Consider the following 19,415-nt stretch of genomic DNA (forward strand, 5'->3'; position numbering starts at 1 on the left):
GAAGGCTCAAGGTTAAACTAATAGCCGTTGTGGCCGTGCCTTTGTGGCTCTGTGATAAAAAGCCTTCTGGCATTCCTTGGTGGCTCAGTGTTAAAAGCCTTGGTGGCTTGCCTGTGTGGCTTTGTGATCTTTTAGCAACTGCAAAATTCTAAGGGTTAAAATATTGTTGCACTTTCCACTTCTGAGGCCAAATACATTGCCACAACTGAAGCATTTGGCTTAAAGGGCTGCTTAAAGAAATTGGTTTTCCAAATAAAAAACTTACAGTTTTCTCTGATAGTCGATTAGGAATCCAATTATGCAAAAATCTTGTCTTTTGTTATAGGACAAAACACATTGATTTTAGATATCATCTTATCAGAGATATTGTTAACCAAGATATAATTAGTCTAGAAAAAATCAAATTTAAAGAAAATCCAGCTAACATGGGCACTAAGTGTTTACCCATTGAAAAATTTATAAACTGTCTTGATATTCTTAATTCATAAACTGCCTTTGTATCCCAACTTTTCCATGCAGGTTTAGCAAAGGGACCCGGAGTATTGGCAGTGATGAAAGCCTTCAAGATCCACTATCTTGGTTTGGATCAAGGTGGAAAATGTAAATAAAATGGGTCAAACCAAAATGGCCTGGGCTTGAAAATTTTATTTGGACGACTAAAAAATTCACAGGCCCCATATCCCTTATTTGGCCCGCCTGACCCGCTTACCCGATCCACCAGGTGCCCCGTTTGCTGACCCTTTAAATACTTCTCTCTTCTCTCTCTCTCCCCTCATAACCCTAACCCTAATTCCCCAGCGTTGTTGCTTCTCTCTCTGACCCTTTAGGTTATCCCCCTTCACCTCTGGTTTTCCCTCCTGTCGTTTCTTTCTCCGATGTTAGCCACCGGCTATTTAATGGTTAGCCTCTTTAAATGGCTGGTGTTTAAATGATTTAGCAGTACGAATCAGAAAGAAATAATCTTCTCCCCCCCCCTCCCCCTTCTTCTTCATCTGACATTGTTCTTCATGCTCTATACTTGAAGATTCAAGGTTAAACTAATAGTTTTCGTGGTCGTGCCTTTGTGGCTCTGTGATAAAAAGCCTTTGTAGCATTCCTTGGTAGTCCAGTGTTAAAAGCCTTGGTGGCTTGCCTGTGTGGTTTTGTGATCTTTTAGCAACCATGAAATTCTAAGGGTTGTTGGCCTTTGGCCTTTGTGGCCTTGAATCTAGGTTGTCTGAGTCTTACTGCTTTTTGTTTATATGCATATGTTATCTTTAGATCTGCAGTTTTTAGGTTGAAGTTTGGTATTATTTTTTATATTTGTAAAGCTTGTAATAAATCTGTATAAAGGTTTCTTTAACCCATAAAAATCTGTAATTATTCGATTTTTTTGTGTAAAGTTGTTGGAGCTTGGTGACCGTTCTATACCCAACAGTTTAGAATGTGAGAAATCATTTGTATTTAATTACTCTAAGTGACACAAATAATTATTAGAGCATCTAAAAAAGTAGCGAGGGTCATTCATATATTTTAGGATAAAGACTCAATACCCACTGAGATAAAACTGAATTCTGCTGTCGCATAGTTTATGTGCTAGCTTGTCTCCAATCTCTGACTTTAACCAAAGCTTGAGCTTGATTATGGTCTTTAAGCTAGAATTCGACCTCAAATCATCTGCAATAGTATGTATGTATTAATAATAGGAACCAGAAAAAACTGTACCAAAAAACATCTATACCTCCTTACTGACCAACTTGTCATAAGATGAAATGTGTAAGGTACTCATTTTGCGACCGTAGGTAGTCTGTTTATTTTGCATTCTTGTACATGCTGTCAATCATATCCTGCAAACATGAGTAACAGAATTAGTGAGACTACCACATTACAATTACCGTGAACGCAACAAGAAGTTGGAAACAATCTTGTGGAAATTGGGTAATCTCACAAGGTTAAGGAGAATGAACCTGGTAGTACTTAAGCAACTGGGGTCTTTTCTTCTTGTATGTTGGCGTGATAAGGTCCCGTTCCATGTCAAACGGGACGGGATCAAGGTGGATGGCTTTGATGAACTCAAAACCCTTCAACTGCCATAGAAGGTAGGTTTAGGAAAATGTTACAAGAACTTTCAGCTTATGAACAGAGCAGACGGACCTTCTTTTCTTTGGCAATTCTTGTGAGCTCTCCGAGGAAGTAGTTTTTCACTTGGGTATTTTCACATAGACCATTGAAGTTGCCAAATATACCATTCTGTTCCGCCCATTGCTCCACTGCTTGTTTGTTTGGATTAATAATAGCAACGAGAAAAGACTCAAAGCTGTTGCCATATACCCATATCTGCAATTGAAAGAAACATGCAACTCGATATCATATAACAGAACATAACCTGTAATGGAGGCTTTTACAAAATCGTGCTTCTGATCTTATTTCTATCTAATTCATATTCTGGGATAATATATTCAGCCATAATGTCTCAAGGTGGAAGATACAAGATTGATTCTCTCCAGCGGTTCTTGCTTAGAATTTGACATGTTCAAACTACTTTGCAGGCTTTTTCTCCAAAAAAAATAAAAAAAAGTAAAAACTTTCTGTGGATGTTATCCGCATCTCTATGCCGTAGAATCATAAAGAGAAACATGATACATAAATCTAAGACAAAACATGATCATGCTCACCGACTCGATATCAGGAGCTAGACTGTAGATATTTTCCAAGTTCTCCACTGCAACATATTCTCCTTGTGAGAGCTTGAAAATGTTCTTCTTGCGATCAATAATTTTCAAGCTCCCATTAGGTTGCCATTCTCCAATATCCCCTGACAAATGGAGTTTTATAGAAATCAGGATGCGAAACATTATGTGGCAGATGAGAAATCAATCCCCATATCACTAGGAGAGTAACCTGTGTGAAACCAGCCATCGATTAAGACTTCCTTGGTAAGGTCTTCACGTTTATAGTAGCCTGAAAATAGAGTATCCCCTCTTACACATACTTCTCCACGTGGTGTTCTTGAAAGGGCATCATAGCCCATTTCAGGTACAGATTCCAGGCAAACATCCACATTGGGCAGTGGAGGACCCACCGTGCCCAGCATGTTCATCTCATCTGGTATTGAAACAAATGTGCCGGCACAAGTTTCTGTCAGGCCTACATCAAAAAGAAGAACACTAGTTAGACACCATCAGAAAGTAAGAAAATATACAATTACAACCATCACTAAATTGAGTTTCAAGGTTCACAACCGGCCGACAAATATTTCCAGCATTATAGCAAAGTGAATATTTGCTCAATTGAACTACCCTAATGATCAAAGCCAATGACTAGCAGATAGAGATTATATGGATATTCTTTCATGGAAAGGGAGGATTTCTAACTTGAATATAAAAGGAGTCTACTAAGTTTTTGTTCCCAGAATTAGCACTCTCTTTTAAAATGCCATAATTTATGATTAATCATGTATGCAAGGAAACAGGGAAAGGACATGTAAAAATTGATTTGTGAACAGTAGTACAAAAATCTTCTGCAACATCTTACTTCACTGAAAACAACACGTCAAATGTGGCATCCCAGAATCTTCAACAAAAGAAAGGACGTCTCATGTACAGAAAGAAACCAGTGCATATAAAGAAAAACACAAGAACCGACAAGAATAAGTTTCAGGGCATGAAGGAATACCATATCCTTGAAGAACATAAGAACAAGTGACTACTCGCAGGTACTCTTCTACATGTGAGGCAAGAGGCGCTGCTCCAGATAAAATAAGTCTTACATTGCCACCGAGACCTTGTTTTACCTAAGAGAGCAGGCACTAATGGAGGCTGTTACTCATTGCTAAAACTTCTATGGATATGAAAAAGATATAAAGGGCCATCAATATAATGCCAATCACCAAATTGAAAACAAGTTTGTCACAGATCGGAGATGCCACAGATTGTTTGAAGCCATTCCTCATGTTACGCAGTTTCCTGCTCAATTTTTTTGGCATGCAGTTATCAGAAACTATAGAAACTGTAAAAATGATAATATCCAACTTTTTAAGTCAAACTCCTGAACAATATAAACTACAGGCTTGAAGCAGATTAAACAAAAAAGGCATACAATTGAGGCTTTGAAAGGTTTGGTTGATTATTACACAAGTCAAAAGTATCATGATTAGAATCAACCACTTCTGTTTCCACTAACATAATATGCTGTAAAGTTTCTTTTGCTTGGGTTTCTCAAGAAGCGAGGAACAGGCAAGAAGACCTTTTGTCATAATGGAAATTCAAATTCAGATTACAGTTGCCTCTTTTTCCTTGTAAGAGAAAAACAAAGTTGGATAAGAACTTACAAAGAGTAAGAAAAATTAAACGCAGTCTGTTTAATCAAACCCCCAGAAGAAATCTTCTGTTGCAAACCTGAAATAAGAACGGTTAACTAGGAGAAACAAAACCTCAAATAAGATCATAAAATCTTAGAAATCATTGAGTTCTCCCACCAGACAAAGCAAACCTTTTCTCCAAGATTTATGATGTTTATATTCCAGAAGTTCAAATGGTAAATATTTGCCTAAGAAAGTTTGCAAGTTGGCATCACAGAGTTGAAGGTCTAAATTAGAAAGTCCCATCATTAAGTTTCCATATCTGTCAGCTGGATATGGATCTCATTATCAGACACAACCAAGTATAGAAAGTTTCATCTAACAAATACAATGCAATCACTAAGAAAACATACTCCACCTTCCATAGTGCATCGAAAGAATGCCAAACAATTAACTAGAGTAATCATGTTATGCATCATGGATGAACATAGCAAACCTGAATATATTCTATCTAGCACCCGAGGAACTGCACAGAAGACACTGGGTTGAAGCTCTACAATATCTTCAACCAATAACTTAACATCCTGCAAATATGAAAATAACACGACATATCAGTGGCTTTTTTATAAACTCTAGTACTGGAACATAAATTAAACCGTCTTACCCCACGCCAAAATCCAATTGCAGCCCCCTGATTGATGAAACACTCTTCAATGACACGATCAAAGATATGCGCCAAAGGAAGATATGATAGATACACATCATTGACAGTCAACTACAAAAAAGATTAAGAACGAACTTAAGTTGCAATATTTTAAATTATTTATCTGATACCTCCCACGTTTTTATGGAATAAGTGGGTTTTAACTTTGATCTCTCGTATGAATTATAAGACCAGCACAAAGCAAAATAAATAAATGTATAATCACCGCTTCATTCACACTCTCTAGCATATGCTTCACTCCAGCAATTAAGGTAACAATGCTGTTGTTGGAGATCATGACACCCTTAGGATCTCCAGTAGTTCCACTAGTATACATAATCGTGCAAATATCAGTTTTTTTTTTCATAGGAAGATTGAAGTTTTTATTTTCTCCCTGCACAAAATACAAATATAAGAGTTTAGATCAAACTTTGCATAAGCAACATAGTATGACAAAATGCATGAAATAATTTTTTTGCAAGGAAAAAGACAGATGAATATTTCTGTATAAATTGAAAGAAAAAATCTACAATAATTAACCAGTAAAATTTGCAGTAAACATACTGATGTTCAAATTACCCAAATAACACAATGATGTACCAGCAAATACTGGATAACCATTGCTGGATTCATTGCCACCCCTCACACCCAACAAAAAGAGAAAAGGTTAGAAAAAAAGACGAGCATTCTGTCCCTAGATGTGAGAGATTGATGCTCTTTCATATATCTTCTTGTCATGATACATAGCTACAAAACCATAAAAAGACAGCAATCAATTCAGAAAAGCTTGCATCAAGATACTTCAGTCTCCTCATGAATGATTTCTTCTTTTTTTATTCTGGCAACTCTCCTCACGAATGATTAACAACATCAGAGCACCCAAAAGATGGCGGTGAATTAACATGGATGACAAAATAAATTTCCAAAACCTTTTCGAAATGCTAAGAGCATACCAGGATGTATAAGAGGTGAATTAGCAACTGAGAGCACTAGTGTCACCGCTGTGACATAGAATTAGAAATAACTTTGTAGCCTTTACAGAGAATATCAGGGTCAACCTGCTTCTTTTTGGCTATTTAGGCATTTTCCTGGAGCAATATACACCACATTTCTATACTTGTGGTGAGTAAAAACATCAGAAGAGATTATGACAAATGAGATTCAAAGCCAAATTGGATTCCACTTAACAAGAGGCCATCTGAGGTGAATGCCCACTGGTTAGGCCTCATACATGAAGCATCTTTATTTCTTTGGAAATCACAAATTTGCGTTAGCTAGCCAATCCAATTCCTAATTCAGAAAGAAAGAAATAGCAGGCTAAAATCAGCAGGCTTACCAATGACATAAAGTCATCCCAAGAATAAATAGCAACCCCAAACTTTTCAACATCTTCCTTCTGTTGAGAGGTAACTTTCCCAAAGCTCACAATTGCTGAAAATTGAGCGATGCATTCATCACTTTACTCAAATCAACCGACCACAAGCAAAGGAAATTAGATTCTAGGAGATACTTACTTTTCAAGTACTTAGATGCACCAGGAAAAGTTTTCAACAGCTGCAAATTCAACGTACGTGTTAGCAAAAGTTGCATATTTCCAGACCCATTCACATGATTCAGATACAAAGGTCAGAACTATTGAAGCCATATATGTGCCAGAAGTTTGAGCTCGATCACCAGAAGAGGAATAATACAGACCAATATTAGTCAACAAAATTTATAGTTATAGCAACAAACTTGAGAAAAGCATCCAGAATACAATATGAAAGTCAAAGAAATTTATTACCTAAATTAATAATTGTACCTCAGAAATTTTTTTCTCTTCCACAAAAGCAAGTGTAACTTCGGCATGGCATATGATGAATTCAACTGCCCCAGCACCTAAACCAGCCAAAAGATAGAATTAAGTCTCTGTGAATATTACTGAGAGCACTTTCAAATGCATCAAGTGCATGACAAAATCCTGTGAACTTCAAAATAGTTTCATGGCACAGGCACACAGTAAATTACATAAACAAAGGAAAAAGGAAGAATAATACATACCTAAGGTGTCATATAAAGGGACACAATAGAGTCCATGAGCATTACATGCCTGCATTAGTTTGTTAAGTTTAGGATGTACTCAGAAAAAAATTTCCTGAGAGTTTCAGAACGGGAGTTGATGCTACAGTAATGCACCAAAAGTAACTACCAAAAAATAATCTGGGGAAGAGAGGAAAAAGATTTAGAATGAGAACAGAAACATGGCTTTTTAATCTCCATCCAGACTTTTTAGAGTTTCTTGGAAATTCCATCAAATTATTCTTCAAATATGCGTTGCAAGTTAACAGTTACAACAGGTAAATCATAGGTCCATAAATATGTCCATTGGCGTGCGCAAGCATGCACTGCATGAAAGGGTGCACATAGAGAAGGGGAAAGGAAATGAAATCACTGGAGTACCTCCATGCTCATAACCCATTCAGGGCAATTAGCACCATAAATTCCGCAGTGTCCTCCCTGACATCATAGTCAATTAAGCTAAGAGTAAGGAGGAAAGTTATTATATAAAAGGGTAAAAACAGACCAAGAAGATAAAAAGCATATGAATTCCAGCAATAACTCGCACTCTTATAAAGACCCGTGAAAGAGCTTCCAGTCTAAGAGCATGAAATCAAAGAAACTTATTTCAGAAGTATAAATGGACATGGGTAAGACATTTTAAAGACAGTACACATTAGAATTGAGCCACCAATAAGAGATGTGACTTCATAGAACCCATAAAAATTGACAAGCTTCAAGAGATTTCGGTGGCAAGTTACTTTTCTCTGGGGAAAGAAAAATAACAAGAGAAATTTCATTTATAAAAGGTATGCTACTTACTTCCTCAACGCCACAACTGCGAATAGAATTACCAACTTTAAGAACTATGTCATAAACTTCTTTGTAAGTCATCCATGAGTATTTACCTGGCTGGTGAGGCAGAGTAACAATGAAAGTCAGCGAAAAGTTTCCAAAAAATAGAAAAGGAATAGATTATGAAAGGAGAAATAACCAGATGTAACTTGAAATTTTGGACATGGATGATAACAATATACCTTCCCATTCACCATTTCACGGCGACCAAGCATTCGATTCTCGGGATATTTCTCTACTGACAAGCTGTGCCGCAAAGGAAAAGCTTTCGTTAAAATTCATCAGCATAGAAAGTTAAGACAAATAAGAGTAAGTTTCAGGCAGGCTATCCAGCACGCAAGACTGACAATCCCAAGAGTTGAGTGTGTCAGTATAATCTTGTGGGACATAGCCATAGGCGAGAATACATCAGATTTTGAAGGACTAGTAATAAGACTGGCGTGTCAGATACCCAATCATCATGCAACTCAATCTTCTATTATAACTCAAACGCTTCCCTAGTACTTTTTGGAATTCCAAAAAAATTTTCATTATCTATTATTTAATGGCATAATCTTCTGATCCTTGTGCTTGAAATAAACCATTCAAGTCCTTGAGTGTGTTACTGGTTGGCTTAACTCCCAATTTTTTTTGGATAAAACTTGGCTAATAATCCCTTTCAAAAGAAATAGATAATAAATGCTAAGATTCAGTAATTGGTTTTAGATGTAATGGTAATATGTTGTGTTACGCAGCATTGTCTTGAGTGTGTCCTTTCTGAAAATTTCATATCCTTGCAGCCTTATTGTCGTTGTCATGCCCATAACTGTGCTTCGCAGTCAAGTACTTGGGTAATATTAGCCTATCAACTGAATGAATCGAGACAAACATGCAAATTCATAACTTCCTAGTCACTGTCTTCCTCTTAGATATTGTAACTAGCAAAACAGTTAAACATAACACAGGTATATAACAGTGCAGACAAACATGTATAGGCATAAAGATGCAGGATGTACATGAAGCCTATCTAAACAATTAAAAAATTGGAAAAATGGCACTAATGCAGCTATTGATTCGAAAAGCAACTCTTTTATGCTTCAAAACAACAAGACATGAACGATACTGAACGAGTATTGAAGTACCATATTTAAGTGACATCAACTCAAAGATTATTATAATATCTCCATATTAGTAGGCCAAAAACAAATAGACTATTGATTGATCCTTATAATTCCTAAACCGATCAGATTCAGTCACATAACCAAAAAACTGATTCGATTAAGTTTCAAAACTCGCATTAACAGAAAACAAAACTAGTCTCAAATTTTTCATTTTCTAAATAGCTCAAAATCCGAGAATTCACGAAATGGAAACGTTCGCTTCCTCTTTCAAACACCAAAAAATATACACAGATTGCACACAACGCTCACACACATCAAGTTCCTCTCATGATTATCGTAAACCTTCATGCAAGCTATTGATCACAGATCACCCAATCGAACAGTTCACGTAAATCGATCTCCCAAATTATTTTCAACAAAATAGTCAAAAATCAAACCGGAAAATATCCCAACAGCTGTCGAGCCCCGGAATGGGCGGCGGAAATCCATCCTTAGCGAAAATACTACGATAAACAGCTCCGATCGACGGCTTTCCTTCCTGGGCAGGCTTCGACGGCTCCACCTCCACTATGAACCTCTTCTCCTCCATTTCCAGAGACGTTCTGAAAACCTCCCCTCGCACTCCACCAAATGCAGGTGTACGATCACTGAATGGCCAGAGAGTGTCAAGCTACTTGTGGGAATAGCACAGCAAAAGAAAGAGAGGTGGTTAAAAACAGGGCAGAGTAAGAGTTCATGAATATTCAACTAATAAATAATCATATTAATTTTTTTTTTAAAAAAAAAAAAGATGTATACATATGAAAAATTAGTTTGTTTATTTAATATTCTAAAGTCCAACTAATTAATATTTATCAAAAAATATATTGAACTACATTACAATATAAATCTTATTTTACTTTTTTTCCCTTATAGATTTAAGGGATAATTACATTCTTGTCCTTTGAAGTTTAGTGTAATTATACGTGTATCTCTTGTAGTTTGAAAAATTACATTTAACACCCATGATATTTACTTTTATCTAATAAATAAGTCCCTCCGATAGTCAAAGTTCAGCGAATTTCGCTGATATTAACAAAAAAATCAAATGAAAATTGATATTTACTGTTGATTGACTTATTATGGACTTATTGCAAGTCAAATATTTTTTTTACAACCAAACTACTCTTATAGCTGTGAAGATTCACCTCCTCACTTGTAATGGTAAAAATTCACCTCCTTATATGCATTAACGCGTTCACATATGAGGATAATTTGATCATAAAAAGATTTATTAATCAGTAATAAGTCAATCGAGGGTAATATATTTATTTTTTTGATTTTTTATTAATATCATCAAATTCGATAAATTTTGACTTATGAATAAACTTATTTGTTAGACAAAAGCAAATCTCAAAGGTCCTAATATATTTTTTCAAACCACATGGAGTTGAGGTGTAATTACACAAAATTCAGGGAAGATGAGTGTAATTATCTTTAAATTCAATGTGTTTTTATAACCATTTTATATCATAGTTCACTTAATAATTTCAAAGCAGCGACCTTGAAAGTTGTTGTCCATATGATTTAGAAAATTATATTTGCTACTCTGACCTTTGTTTTTGTCTAACAAATAGATTCGTTCGTTATTTAAAATTCACTGAATTTGTCAATATTAGTGACAAAGTTAAATGAAAATTTAATAATATATTTCCGATTGACGTATTACTCAATTATTATAGTCAAATAGATCTTTTGTGACTAAAATACCCTTACAAGGATGAATATATATATATACACCTCATCACATGCATTATCATGTGAATATATATAAAATTGCTGAGAAAAAAGATTTGTTTGGTTTATAATAAGTTAGCAACAAGTCAATCGAGAATAAATATATGAATTTTCTTTCAACTTTTTTACTAATATCAGCAAATTCGGTAAATTTTAATTGATAGAGGAATCTAACAAAAACAAACATCATAAACACTAAATATAAATTCACAAATTATCGAAAGTTTACGTATAATTACACATAACCTCAGAATAAGACAGTGTAATCATCCGTATTTATTTGGCATGCCAACTTTAATTAGGGATCATAACAGAAAATATTTGTTCAAATCAGAATCGATTATATTCATTTAATTACTTAATAAAATGATGATGCACATATTAAGTGCGAACAAGGAGCCGAGCCTGTTTGCTTTGAGGGAGATGGACTGACATAACCTCAAGACATTCCTATTCAATAGACACAACATTCCACGCATAAAACAGAACTCGAACCCATGACATTTGATGTGTATGCTAAAATTATCAGGCCGTCGTTCCACTAAAAGCATTATATATAGCAAGAAGTTCAAAAAATAGCTTTAATATTCCTTGAAAATGTCTGTGATCGACAATGTTTGAGACATAGGCAGAGCATACAAGTGTGGCTCCTTCACAAAATTGGGAGTAATGCATCCATCCATCACTCTCTCTCAATTTCCAGCAAGTCCTGTTCTGATAGAACATACAACGTGTTTTCCAGACATCCATCCGGACAAGATTATATTTATTCTATTCGTGCTATTGACATACATATCAATTACTTGGTAGCATTTTACCTTTTCTTGCCTTTTTTCCTTCCCACCTCTTTCTCCAAGCTCTTAATCCTTTGACTGAGGACGGACGAAGAGGGTATTCTTTGATTCGCGGTGGGTTTTGGTGATGCTTCAATAGAGGACGATACAGACTGCTGTTGTTGGGCTGCCGTGTACTTGTTGAGCGCGTCGAAGGCTGGTTTTTGAACGGTTGGAGGTTGTGCCTTGGGTAATATTGGCACGCCCAAGAATTTCTTCACCCCGGGCTTCTTCAACGCTGAAAATGATATAATGAGAATGAAATGGCGTAGTAATGGGAAATGGATGAATAAGCAGGACTCACCTAATCCGTATGTGAGCGAAAACAGGTTGGAGGTAATCCAGTAGCAGAATATAGCCTGCAAAATGCGTAAGGATTGCGCTGATGAAGTGAATGAAACATCTTCATGAAATTCAAAGGAAGAGAGGGAAAAGGTGGTAGAGAGTTGTTCTCATCTCTAATTATAAATAATAAGGTCGACCCAATAGCAGAAAATAGTCAGTAAATCCAGTTTATGCTCAAACGAGTGAAATGTTTTATTTACAATGAATAAACATAACAATGCCTAAACACCCCCGTCCATTTTGTAAAACTCAGCAAAAAACGCCCTTTTGTTAAAAATTAACGGAAGCTGCATCAACGCACTCATTGTGCATTTGGGGGTGTTTTTTAGCTGCTTTTGACCTTATTTCTTGGCGTTTTTGACTAAAATACCCTCATGGTGTTTATATGTTTCACATGTACATCTTTTAAATATATTTACTTAAAAATATGAAAAAATTATAAATTTTATCATAATTATTATTATTTTTAAATTAACATCACAGTAAAAAAATTAACATAGTAAAATCATTTTTCAAATTTAAAATAGCTTTAATTAATATAAATGTTAATAATTATAAAATTATATAATATTATAATTTAAATTATTTTTTGTTAAAAATATTTAAATAAATTATACTTAAATTTAATAATTTTTATAATTATTAAAACTGAAATTAAAACTTTCCATAAATGATATTTAAAAATAATTTTATTTAATTTAATTACTATAATTAGTCAATTAAAATTCAAAATAAAAAAAAAATATTAAAAAATGGGGACAGTAGGCGGCCCAGATTGAAGGCGACGACGACATCGCTGTAGCCTCCAATCTAGGAGGCTTGCCTTTGCCGTCACCCCCTTCCATGGAGGCGGCGGGTGAAAATGTGGGGTGGCGGGGGGTTGGGCTGTGTGGGGATGGTGGCGACGGGTTGGGGTGGGGGGATTAATTTTATTTAATTTATTTTTTTAAATAATATTTTTATAATATATATTTAAAATTAGTAAAATACGAACCTTTGATTTTTTTCTTTTAAATTTATGATCCAAGGGTTAAGATTAATTAATTAGATCTGACGACTTTAATATAATCAATACAGATCCAACAGTTACTAAAATAAAAAATAATATATATTAAACATGGGTATAACGATCATTTTGTAAAAAGATTAACGCCGTTAGTTATATTTAACGTAGAGGGGCAATTGAGCTATGTATAAAAAAACACAGAGGGGTTTTTAGCTTATTTTTAAAACAAAGGGGGGTTTTTAACCGACTTTTTAAAACACAGGGGGCTTTTATGCATTTTAGCCAAAGAGTTCTAATTCTCACAGCTATAAAGATTAAAAGGGACTGAGATCATAAGCACCAGTAATCAACAGAGATGTTTCTACTGCCGTAAAATATTCAATTTGTGAAATTTATGAAAACTTCAGCACAAGTTAACACAGCAGCACATACTTTCGGGAAAGTTGCGGTGAAAGGGACTGTCAAAGCAGCCAAGACCCTCGAAAAATTCTTGATAGTACCAGCAGTTGGGTTACCTTCCAGACCTTCTTGAGCATTACACTGACAGAGTGGGTGTATAATCAAAAATAAATAAAACAAGACAAACAAGAGCTTTGAGCAGTCATATGTAATGGGAAGTGAGAAGACACATTAAATGCATTAGGGTTCCCAATACGCTCAGCAAAATAGTCGTCAACCAAGAACCAGAACATTATACTGAAATCTATATTCTACAATTGCAGCAAATTATTGTTAGTCATGATGGTAATCTCCATCTTTATGAAGAAAATAAGGTGCAAGCAATGGGCACACATGCCATTGCATTGCAGAAGAAATATGCCTGGTAAAAGTCCATTGAACAAACAAGCCAATCATACTCTAGGGAAGACAGGGAAAGAGTATCATTCTATAGTTATAACCATAAACATAATAACACCAACTTCATAGCTTTTATGTGGATGCTGACATCCAAAACCATAGTGTGGAATCCAACAGCATGAATTGTTCAAGAATGGACATTGTATCACTTAAAGATACATGAAAAGTGGATGTTGGGTGAGATTTTTTAATTTATTTATTTTTCTGTTCACCAGTCAAAAATAATACAAAATGGAGTAGAAATTTCCTGCATTGTGCTGACATGACAGGAGAACTCCTTGCAAATAACAATTACAAAAGAAGGTGGAGTTAACAAGAACACCCAGCAAAGATAGCAGACAGTTGGTAGAAACTTAACGTATATTAAGATACTCTGTGCTTGGGTTTTATGGATCTGGGTGCATCAAAAAGTAGTAAAATAGCAAAGGACGAAAATGAACTCAATATGCAAACCGTCAAGGACTCGACTGGGATGTCTTTTGAGAATAAAATAATTGTATCTTGAAAGATACAAAGTAAAGGTAGATATAGAAAAGGTGGCTAACCTCCACTGTAATCCAAAATGTCAGTGCTGTCAAAATTGGAAGAATATACATGCTATCTGGAGTTGTTAAATCGGTAAACCACAAAGTTCCTCCCTCTTTAAAAGATGGAACATTCACCGCCATGTTCCTAACCTGCACATAAAGTGATAAAACAAAATAGTCAGATTGTAAATATTGATAAAATAACTGAGGAGAAAGCGAAAAATGGGACAGATAGCACAAGAAATTATCTACAAACAGCACAAGGGATGTGATCTTACAGCAAAAAAGAAACTGCAAAAGATGGGACCTGAAATTAGAATTCCCTTCAAAGGGGTGAATGGTGTAACACCATATCTGTAATAGAAAGATGCAACCATCTCTGTCAAATGTCTCCTCTAATCCAAGTATTTTTACCACAAAAGTGAAAAAAACATAAGAGATGACCTCTCATGTCTTAAAATGCTCTTGAAATTACGAAGAAGGAAAAGCTACATACTCCTTGAATAGTTCCTTCATCCGTGCCTGACCTTCAGCCACAGCATCAGGACTCGTACTCTGGAAATCAACAAGTATTAATCAATAGTCAGAAGAATAAAATCAAGTATAAGGCAATCATACAAGGTAGAAGCAATAAAAACAGCTTTTTGAAGCGTAAACCTCCTACAAATAATAATTGAAGTGAACAGGGTCTAAAAAGCCATTCACACATGTTCAGCAAGTTTATGTTGATCAACTTCATACAAATAGTTCATACCCTACTTTGCATTTCTTCCTTAATCTCCTCCAACCGTGGCCGTAGAAGCTGCATATGACATAACTTGCATGTCAGTAAAAGAGGCATGGAGAATCAAAGCAAGGATAGAAGGGAAGAATAGTAGTGAGACAGACGCTGACACAGAAGGAGGACAAAAGCCAGTAAAGCACAGAGAAGAGAGAGAAAATAAGGGACGAGAGCATAGCAATGCAACAAAGGGAATGCAAAGAATTAGGGACCGGGGTCGAGTTAAATTTTTCCTTCCCCCTTCATATATCTATTGAAATGTATTTTACACTCTTAAGCAAAAGGGGTCAGAGGCAATTATTTTTTGCTTATGCTCAGAATTGAATCTTGGACGACACCAGGGAATACTTGCATTCAACTAAACAAACCTCTAAACCTTATTACAATTTCCAGAGAAATTGTATCACCAAAAATCATTCCTTGGTCCACAACTGAATTCCCCATTTGACTCATCATTGAATAAAAGATTTACATGAAAACGTTTACATATATTTTGTTTTATAAAGGATGTTTCTAGAAGTGAATTCGCCATAACAACTTACTCTCCAATGCTTTTCTTCATCAACCTTAGAGAAAGTAATAGGAAGTAACAGTCCATTCTGAATTTGATGGAAAATTCAACAATTCACATCTTTTTCTTCTCTCTTCCCTCTTATGCTCAGAATCATCAAATGTTATAGATGGATGAAATAAGCAAACACTTTGAAACCAAACTAATTTTGCAAAGTGATGGCATATCAAACTCCAAATATGCAATAAGGGAAGCACATGTGATCTTACTGTAAATTTTGAAGTGGACTTCAGTTGATTTATCATAAGAGGGAGCTGAATCCCACGAATCAATAGAGTTGCCAAAACAATTGAAGCCCACCTAAACACAACCAAATTCCAAAAGATCATTACAATTGGCAATCCTCAACAATCTTAACAATTTCTCTCAACCAAGATTGCATCAGAGTCCTTAACACCGGAATATCACAACAACAACTCGGATACATCAAAGCATCTTAAGAAGGTCTCTTTCCAAAACATACAAATTGATTGGGCCGCCACATACATCCATATAATCAAGCACACATCTCTTTTAAATTTCGCTTCACATGAGTGGAAAAAGAATGTCATACAAATATACAATACTTATCAAGTTTCTAAAACACAAAACTTTCTTATTTCCTACAGAACAAGAATTCTGTCATTCTAGCCAACCCTAAGCTCAAAGATCACACTGCCAAGAAATACAGTCCACACATGTATGTAACAAAACCTGATAAAGTTGAAACATTAGTCATTACTTTCAAAACAAACCATTTCCTCAGAACAATAGAATTACAAACCAAACCAGATGAGCGCTGCGCAATTATGTAAACCAGAGGTCCATCCTCACCAATTAAACCCAGTGAAACTATGTATATAATCAATCAAGTACTGGAGAGCAGCCACCGGAAAGAAAGAGTCCGCTGCAGCAACCGCCACCTCATTTGCCACCGGGCCCACCTGCGAACCCACCTCTACGGCTTTATCCCCCAACACATCAGTCATTATCTCAATCTTGTCGGCCGGCCCTTCTCCAAGACTCGACATATTCCTCACAAACACCGGACTACAAGCCGCCGGAATCCCAAATCTCCGATCTTGAAACAGATTTCTCGACCTATGAAAGGTGCCCACATTATTTCCCATCCCGAATAAGCGGTGCTGGAAGTTACTAGGGATTTCAGGGTTCTTCGAAATGGGGCTATGATGCAGCGGAGTTCCACGATCGTCATCATCGCGAGGAACATGCGAAAATGAAGGAGCAACTCGGTGCTGTTGATGAAGAAGTTTGGCTCGAGCAGTGATGCTCCGCCTATACGCCATTAATCTTGCTTCCTACGAGGAAACAGAAATAAAATGAGAAGATTTCATCATTCAGCTGATCAAACAAGAATCTTTACACAAATCTCTCCGAAGTGCTGAAATCAGAACAGATTTAACTAAACTCCTTCCAAAGATTGCTAACTTACGGATGCTATTACGCAGCCAATTTATGAAAGAAGAATTCCAGATAGACTGCGTTACAAGGGGGTTTTAGAACTTGGGGTTTTTGCTCCGAGCGATTAACGCTGGTTTGCTGCTACTGATGCTGAAGTTCAGCACGTATTTCCAAGGCACGGGGGTCTTTCCATTAGCCACAGCAACCTGTGTTCTAAAATCGCTTCTGCAGTCTAACGATTTTACAGCAAAATGGACAAAACCCCATGTATAGCCCAGTACGGGCCCAGACGTTTCAATTAATTTTTCCAACGGAAAAGCCCATATTGATGAATAGCCCAAATAATAAGAAATTTTTTTAAAATATTTGTTTCCTAATAACTTTTTCCATATCCTCTTTAAAAAATACATTTTTTCTTTATTTTAACGTGAAACAAAAACAAAATATATAGATGCCTAAATTTTTTTAATTTATATTTTTATAAGTTTAAAATGTGTATATAATACGAAATATGATCGATAAAGATTCAAAAAATTAACACAATACTGATATTTATGATATTTTTTTACGTAGTTTTCTTTTTATTTAATTAAATAATTATTTAATATGGATAAAATAGTAAATACCCCAAATGCCATTGGAATTAGCCAAAATACCTTCTACTAGACAAAGATATGTACATTTTTCGTATACTGGATCTAAGAATTTGAAAGGTGGATTGTAGACTGGATGGTACGTGCTTATATGATGTGAACTACATGACCACAAAGACTTGTCCCCAAACCACTGTTATGTGAGATGTGTTATATGATTATTGTTCGATCAATTGATTTGAGTATTTAGAGTGTCTTGATTGCAAAACTCCTAATGACTTTGACCTTGTTTTTAAATCGTACGTAGAGCATTGGAAAGAACCTAATCGAGGCCAAGGAATGACCAACAACCTCGACCATTGTCCATATTGTTTTTTTTTAAAAAAAAAGATAAAATTATATTTTTAGTCCTGTATTTTAAGTTGTTAGTACTTTTGATCCTATAACTTACTCCATTTACACATTTAATCATATTTTTTATTAAATTAGTCCCAAACATCTCACATTTGGTATTTTTTGTGTAAATTTAGTCCTGTATTATAATTTTGGTCATAACGACTCATAGTTACAAAATCAAAATGATATCAATTGTAGTATGAAGGAACCAAAATTGTCTTTACAAGATTAAATTTGTTAAAACAATGATCAAATGCGAGATGTTTAGACTAAATTCTTAGATAAAAAAAAAGATTAAATATGTAAATAGAGTAAGTAACATGTCCAAAAATATAATTATACCTTTAAAAAAGTCATTTTATGCAAAATTCAACAAGATAGGAATTATTATAAAAATATATAAAAACTTCCACTTCAAATGGAAAAAATAAATAAAAATGTCCAACTCACTAATGTAATTATCTTTTGTTACAAAAATGGGAAAGCAAATGCGAAATCCCACATACCAATGTGGGAAAGATTGTAGCTACGTTATGTGTGTCTGTCACAGTTTTTATAGCTAATTTATTATAATCAATAACTAAAATCTAAGGAAATGAATGAAAATCAACACTGAGATCAGAATGTACGCTAATTCCATAAAAAATTGGACGTTAATTCAAACTGACATGGTTAATATGAATAAATATAACATCTGATAACTTCCACCAAAATTGAGGAGACTGCAGGAGGGGCCAATTAAAACATTATTGTTCACCGATTTTCCAATTTGTTCACGTCTGGTCATAATTTAGAAAATAAAATGTCAACCAAAATGTCATAATTTAGAAACATCCACGTCACAATTTGTTCTCAATTTGAAAAAAGTAATTGTTCTTGATGGCGGTGATAATGAACTAAATTTCCAAAATGGGGTAGTTAAAGTCGCTGTAGCGATTTTATCGTCAGAGGAGGTAATGGCTGCCACTTATTCGTTTCTTTCCAAGGCAAGTGTGAACGTAATTTGCCGACCTCAGCAAAAAAATAGGTAATGTTCCAACTTTTGAGGGCTGCAGGACAGCCTACGTGGCCCAATAATATATCAACTCCGACTAACGCCCACACTAGTGCTAATGTTGTCTGACCATTCACACCCTGCTAATATTATTCCAATCCACTAGACCAAAATATATAAATAAATAATTAAAAATAATTGTAGGTGATTGAGCAAATCAAATTATTGTGATCTAGTGGTTAAAACCGGACGTTCTATACGACATGGGTTTGAATTCTTAATAAGATTAAACGTATATTTTGATCTGTGTGTTGATTCTCATGTGATTAGACCTTGATTCTTGACTACAGTAAATTAATT

The 19,415-nt window shown here is 35.2% G+C and overlaps 2 protein-coding genes across 3 annotated transcripts; both read right to left on the reverse strand.

The window, feature by feature from the left end:
• Positions 1-1,424: 1,424 nt before the first annotated feature.
• LOC105159120 (long chain acyl-CoA synthetase 4) lies at positions 1,425-9,685 on the reverse strand. Its single transcript, XM_088878992.1, is given in 20 exon segments — positions 1,425-1,656; positions 1,733-1,826; positions 1,947-2,066; positions 2,134-2,316; positions 2,655-2,836; positions 2,839-3,126; positions 3,655-3,772; positions 3,869-3,944; positions 4,310-4,376; positions 4,776-4,863; positions 4,944-5,054; positions 5,209-5,376; positions 6,319-6,413; positions 6,497-6,536; positions 6,784-6,860; positions 7,023-7,071; positions 7,422-7,478; positions 7,842-7,931; positions 8,057-8,120; positions 9,412-9,685. Coding segments are annotated over 19 exon segments (2,061 nt in total). The 5' UTR covers positions 9,564-9,685; the 3' UTR covers positions 1,425-1,656; positions 1,733-1,790.
• Positions 9,686-11,321: 1,636 nt separating this feature from the next.
• On the reverse strand, positions 11,322-17,279 carry LOC105159129 (mitochondrial inner membrane protein OXA1-like). Of its 2 annotated transcripts, none has more exons than XM_020696469.2 (10): positions 17,104-17,279; positions 16,485-16,969; positions 15,881-15,971; positions 15,074-15,121; positions 14,816-14,874; positions 14,598-14,673; positions 14,338-14,469; positions 13,367-13,474; positions 11,888-11,942; positions 11,322-11,813 (listed from the first exon to the last, which is right to left on the reverse strand). In XM_020696469.2, exons 2-10 carry the CDS (start codon positions 16,955-16,957, stop codon positions 11,677-11,679), a joined length of 1,179 nt encoding a protein of 392 aa, XP_020552128.2. In that variant the 5' UTR covers positions 16,958-16,969; positions 17,104-17,279; the 3' UTR covers positions 11,322-11,676. The 2 variants fall into 2 exon arrangements, with proteins under 2 accessions (XP_020552128.2, XP_011074390.2); XM_011076088.3 differs by having other exon boundaries at positions 11,322-11,821; positions 17,104-17,278.
• Between the last annotated feature and the right edge of the window lie 2,136 nt (positions 17,280-19,415).

The sequence above is a fragment of the Sesamum indicum genome, linkage group LG1, assembly GCF_026168435.1.
Source record: "Sesamum indicum cultivar Baizhima isolate 11 linkage group LG1, ASM2616843v1, whole genome shotgun sequence".
Taxonomy (NCBI): domain Eukaryota; kingdom Viridiplantae; phylum Streptophyta; class Magnoliopsida; order Lamiales; family Pedaliaceae; genus Sesamum; species Sesamum indicum.

Bases quoted from the DNA above. Each gene is read 5' to 3' on its own strand.
- LOC105159129 (XM_011076088.3), bottom strand. From the start codon at position 16,957: ATGGCGTATAGGCGGAGCATCACTGCTCGAGCCAAACTTCTTCATCAA. The intron at 13,475-14,337 runs GTTAGCCACCTT...CCACTCTGTCAG, and splicing joins CATTTTGGATTACAGTGGAG to TGTAATGCTCAAGAAGGTCT. The intron at 11,822-11,887 runs GTGAGTCCTGCT...TATCATTTTCAG, and splicing joins TTCGCTCACATACGGATTAG to CGTTGAAGAAGCCCGGGGTG.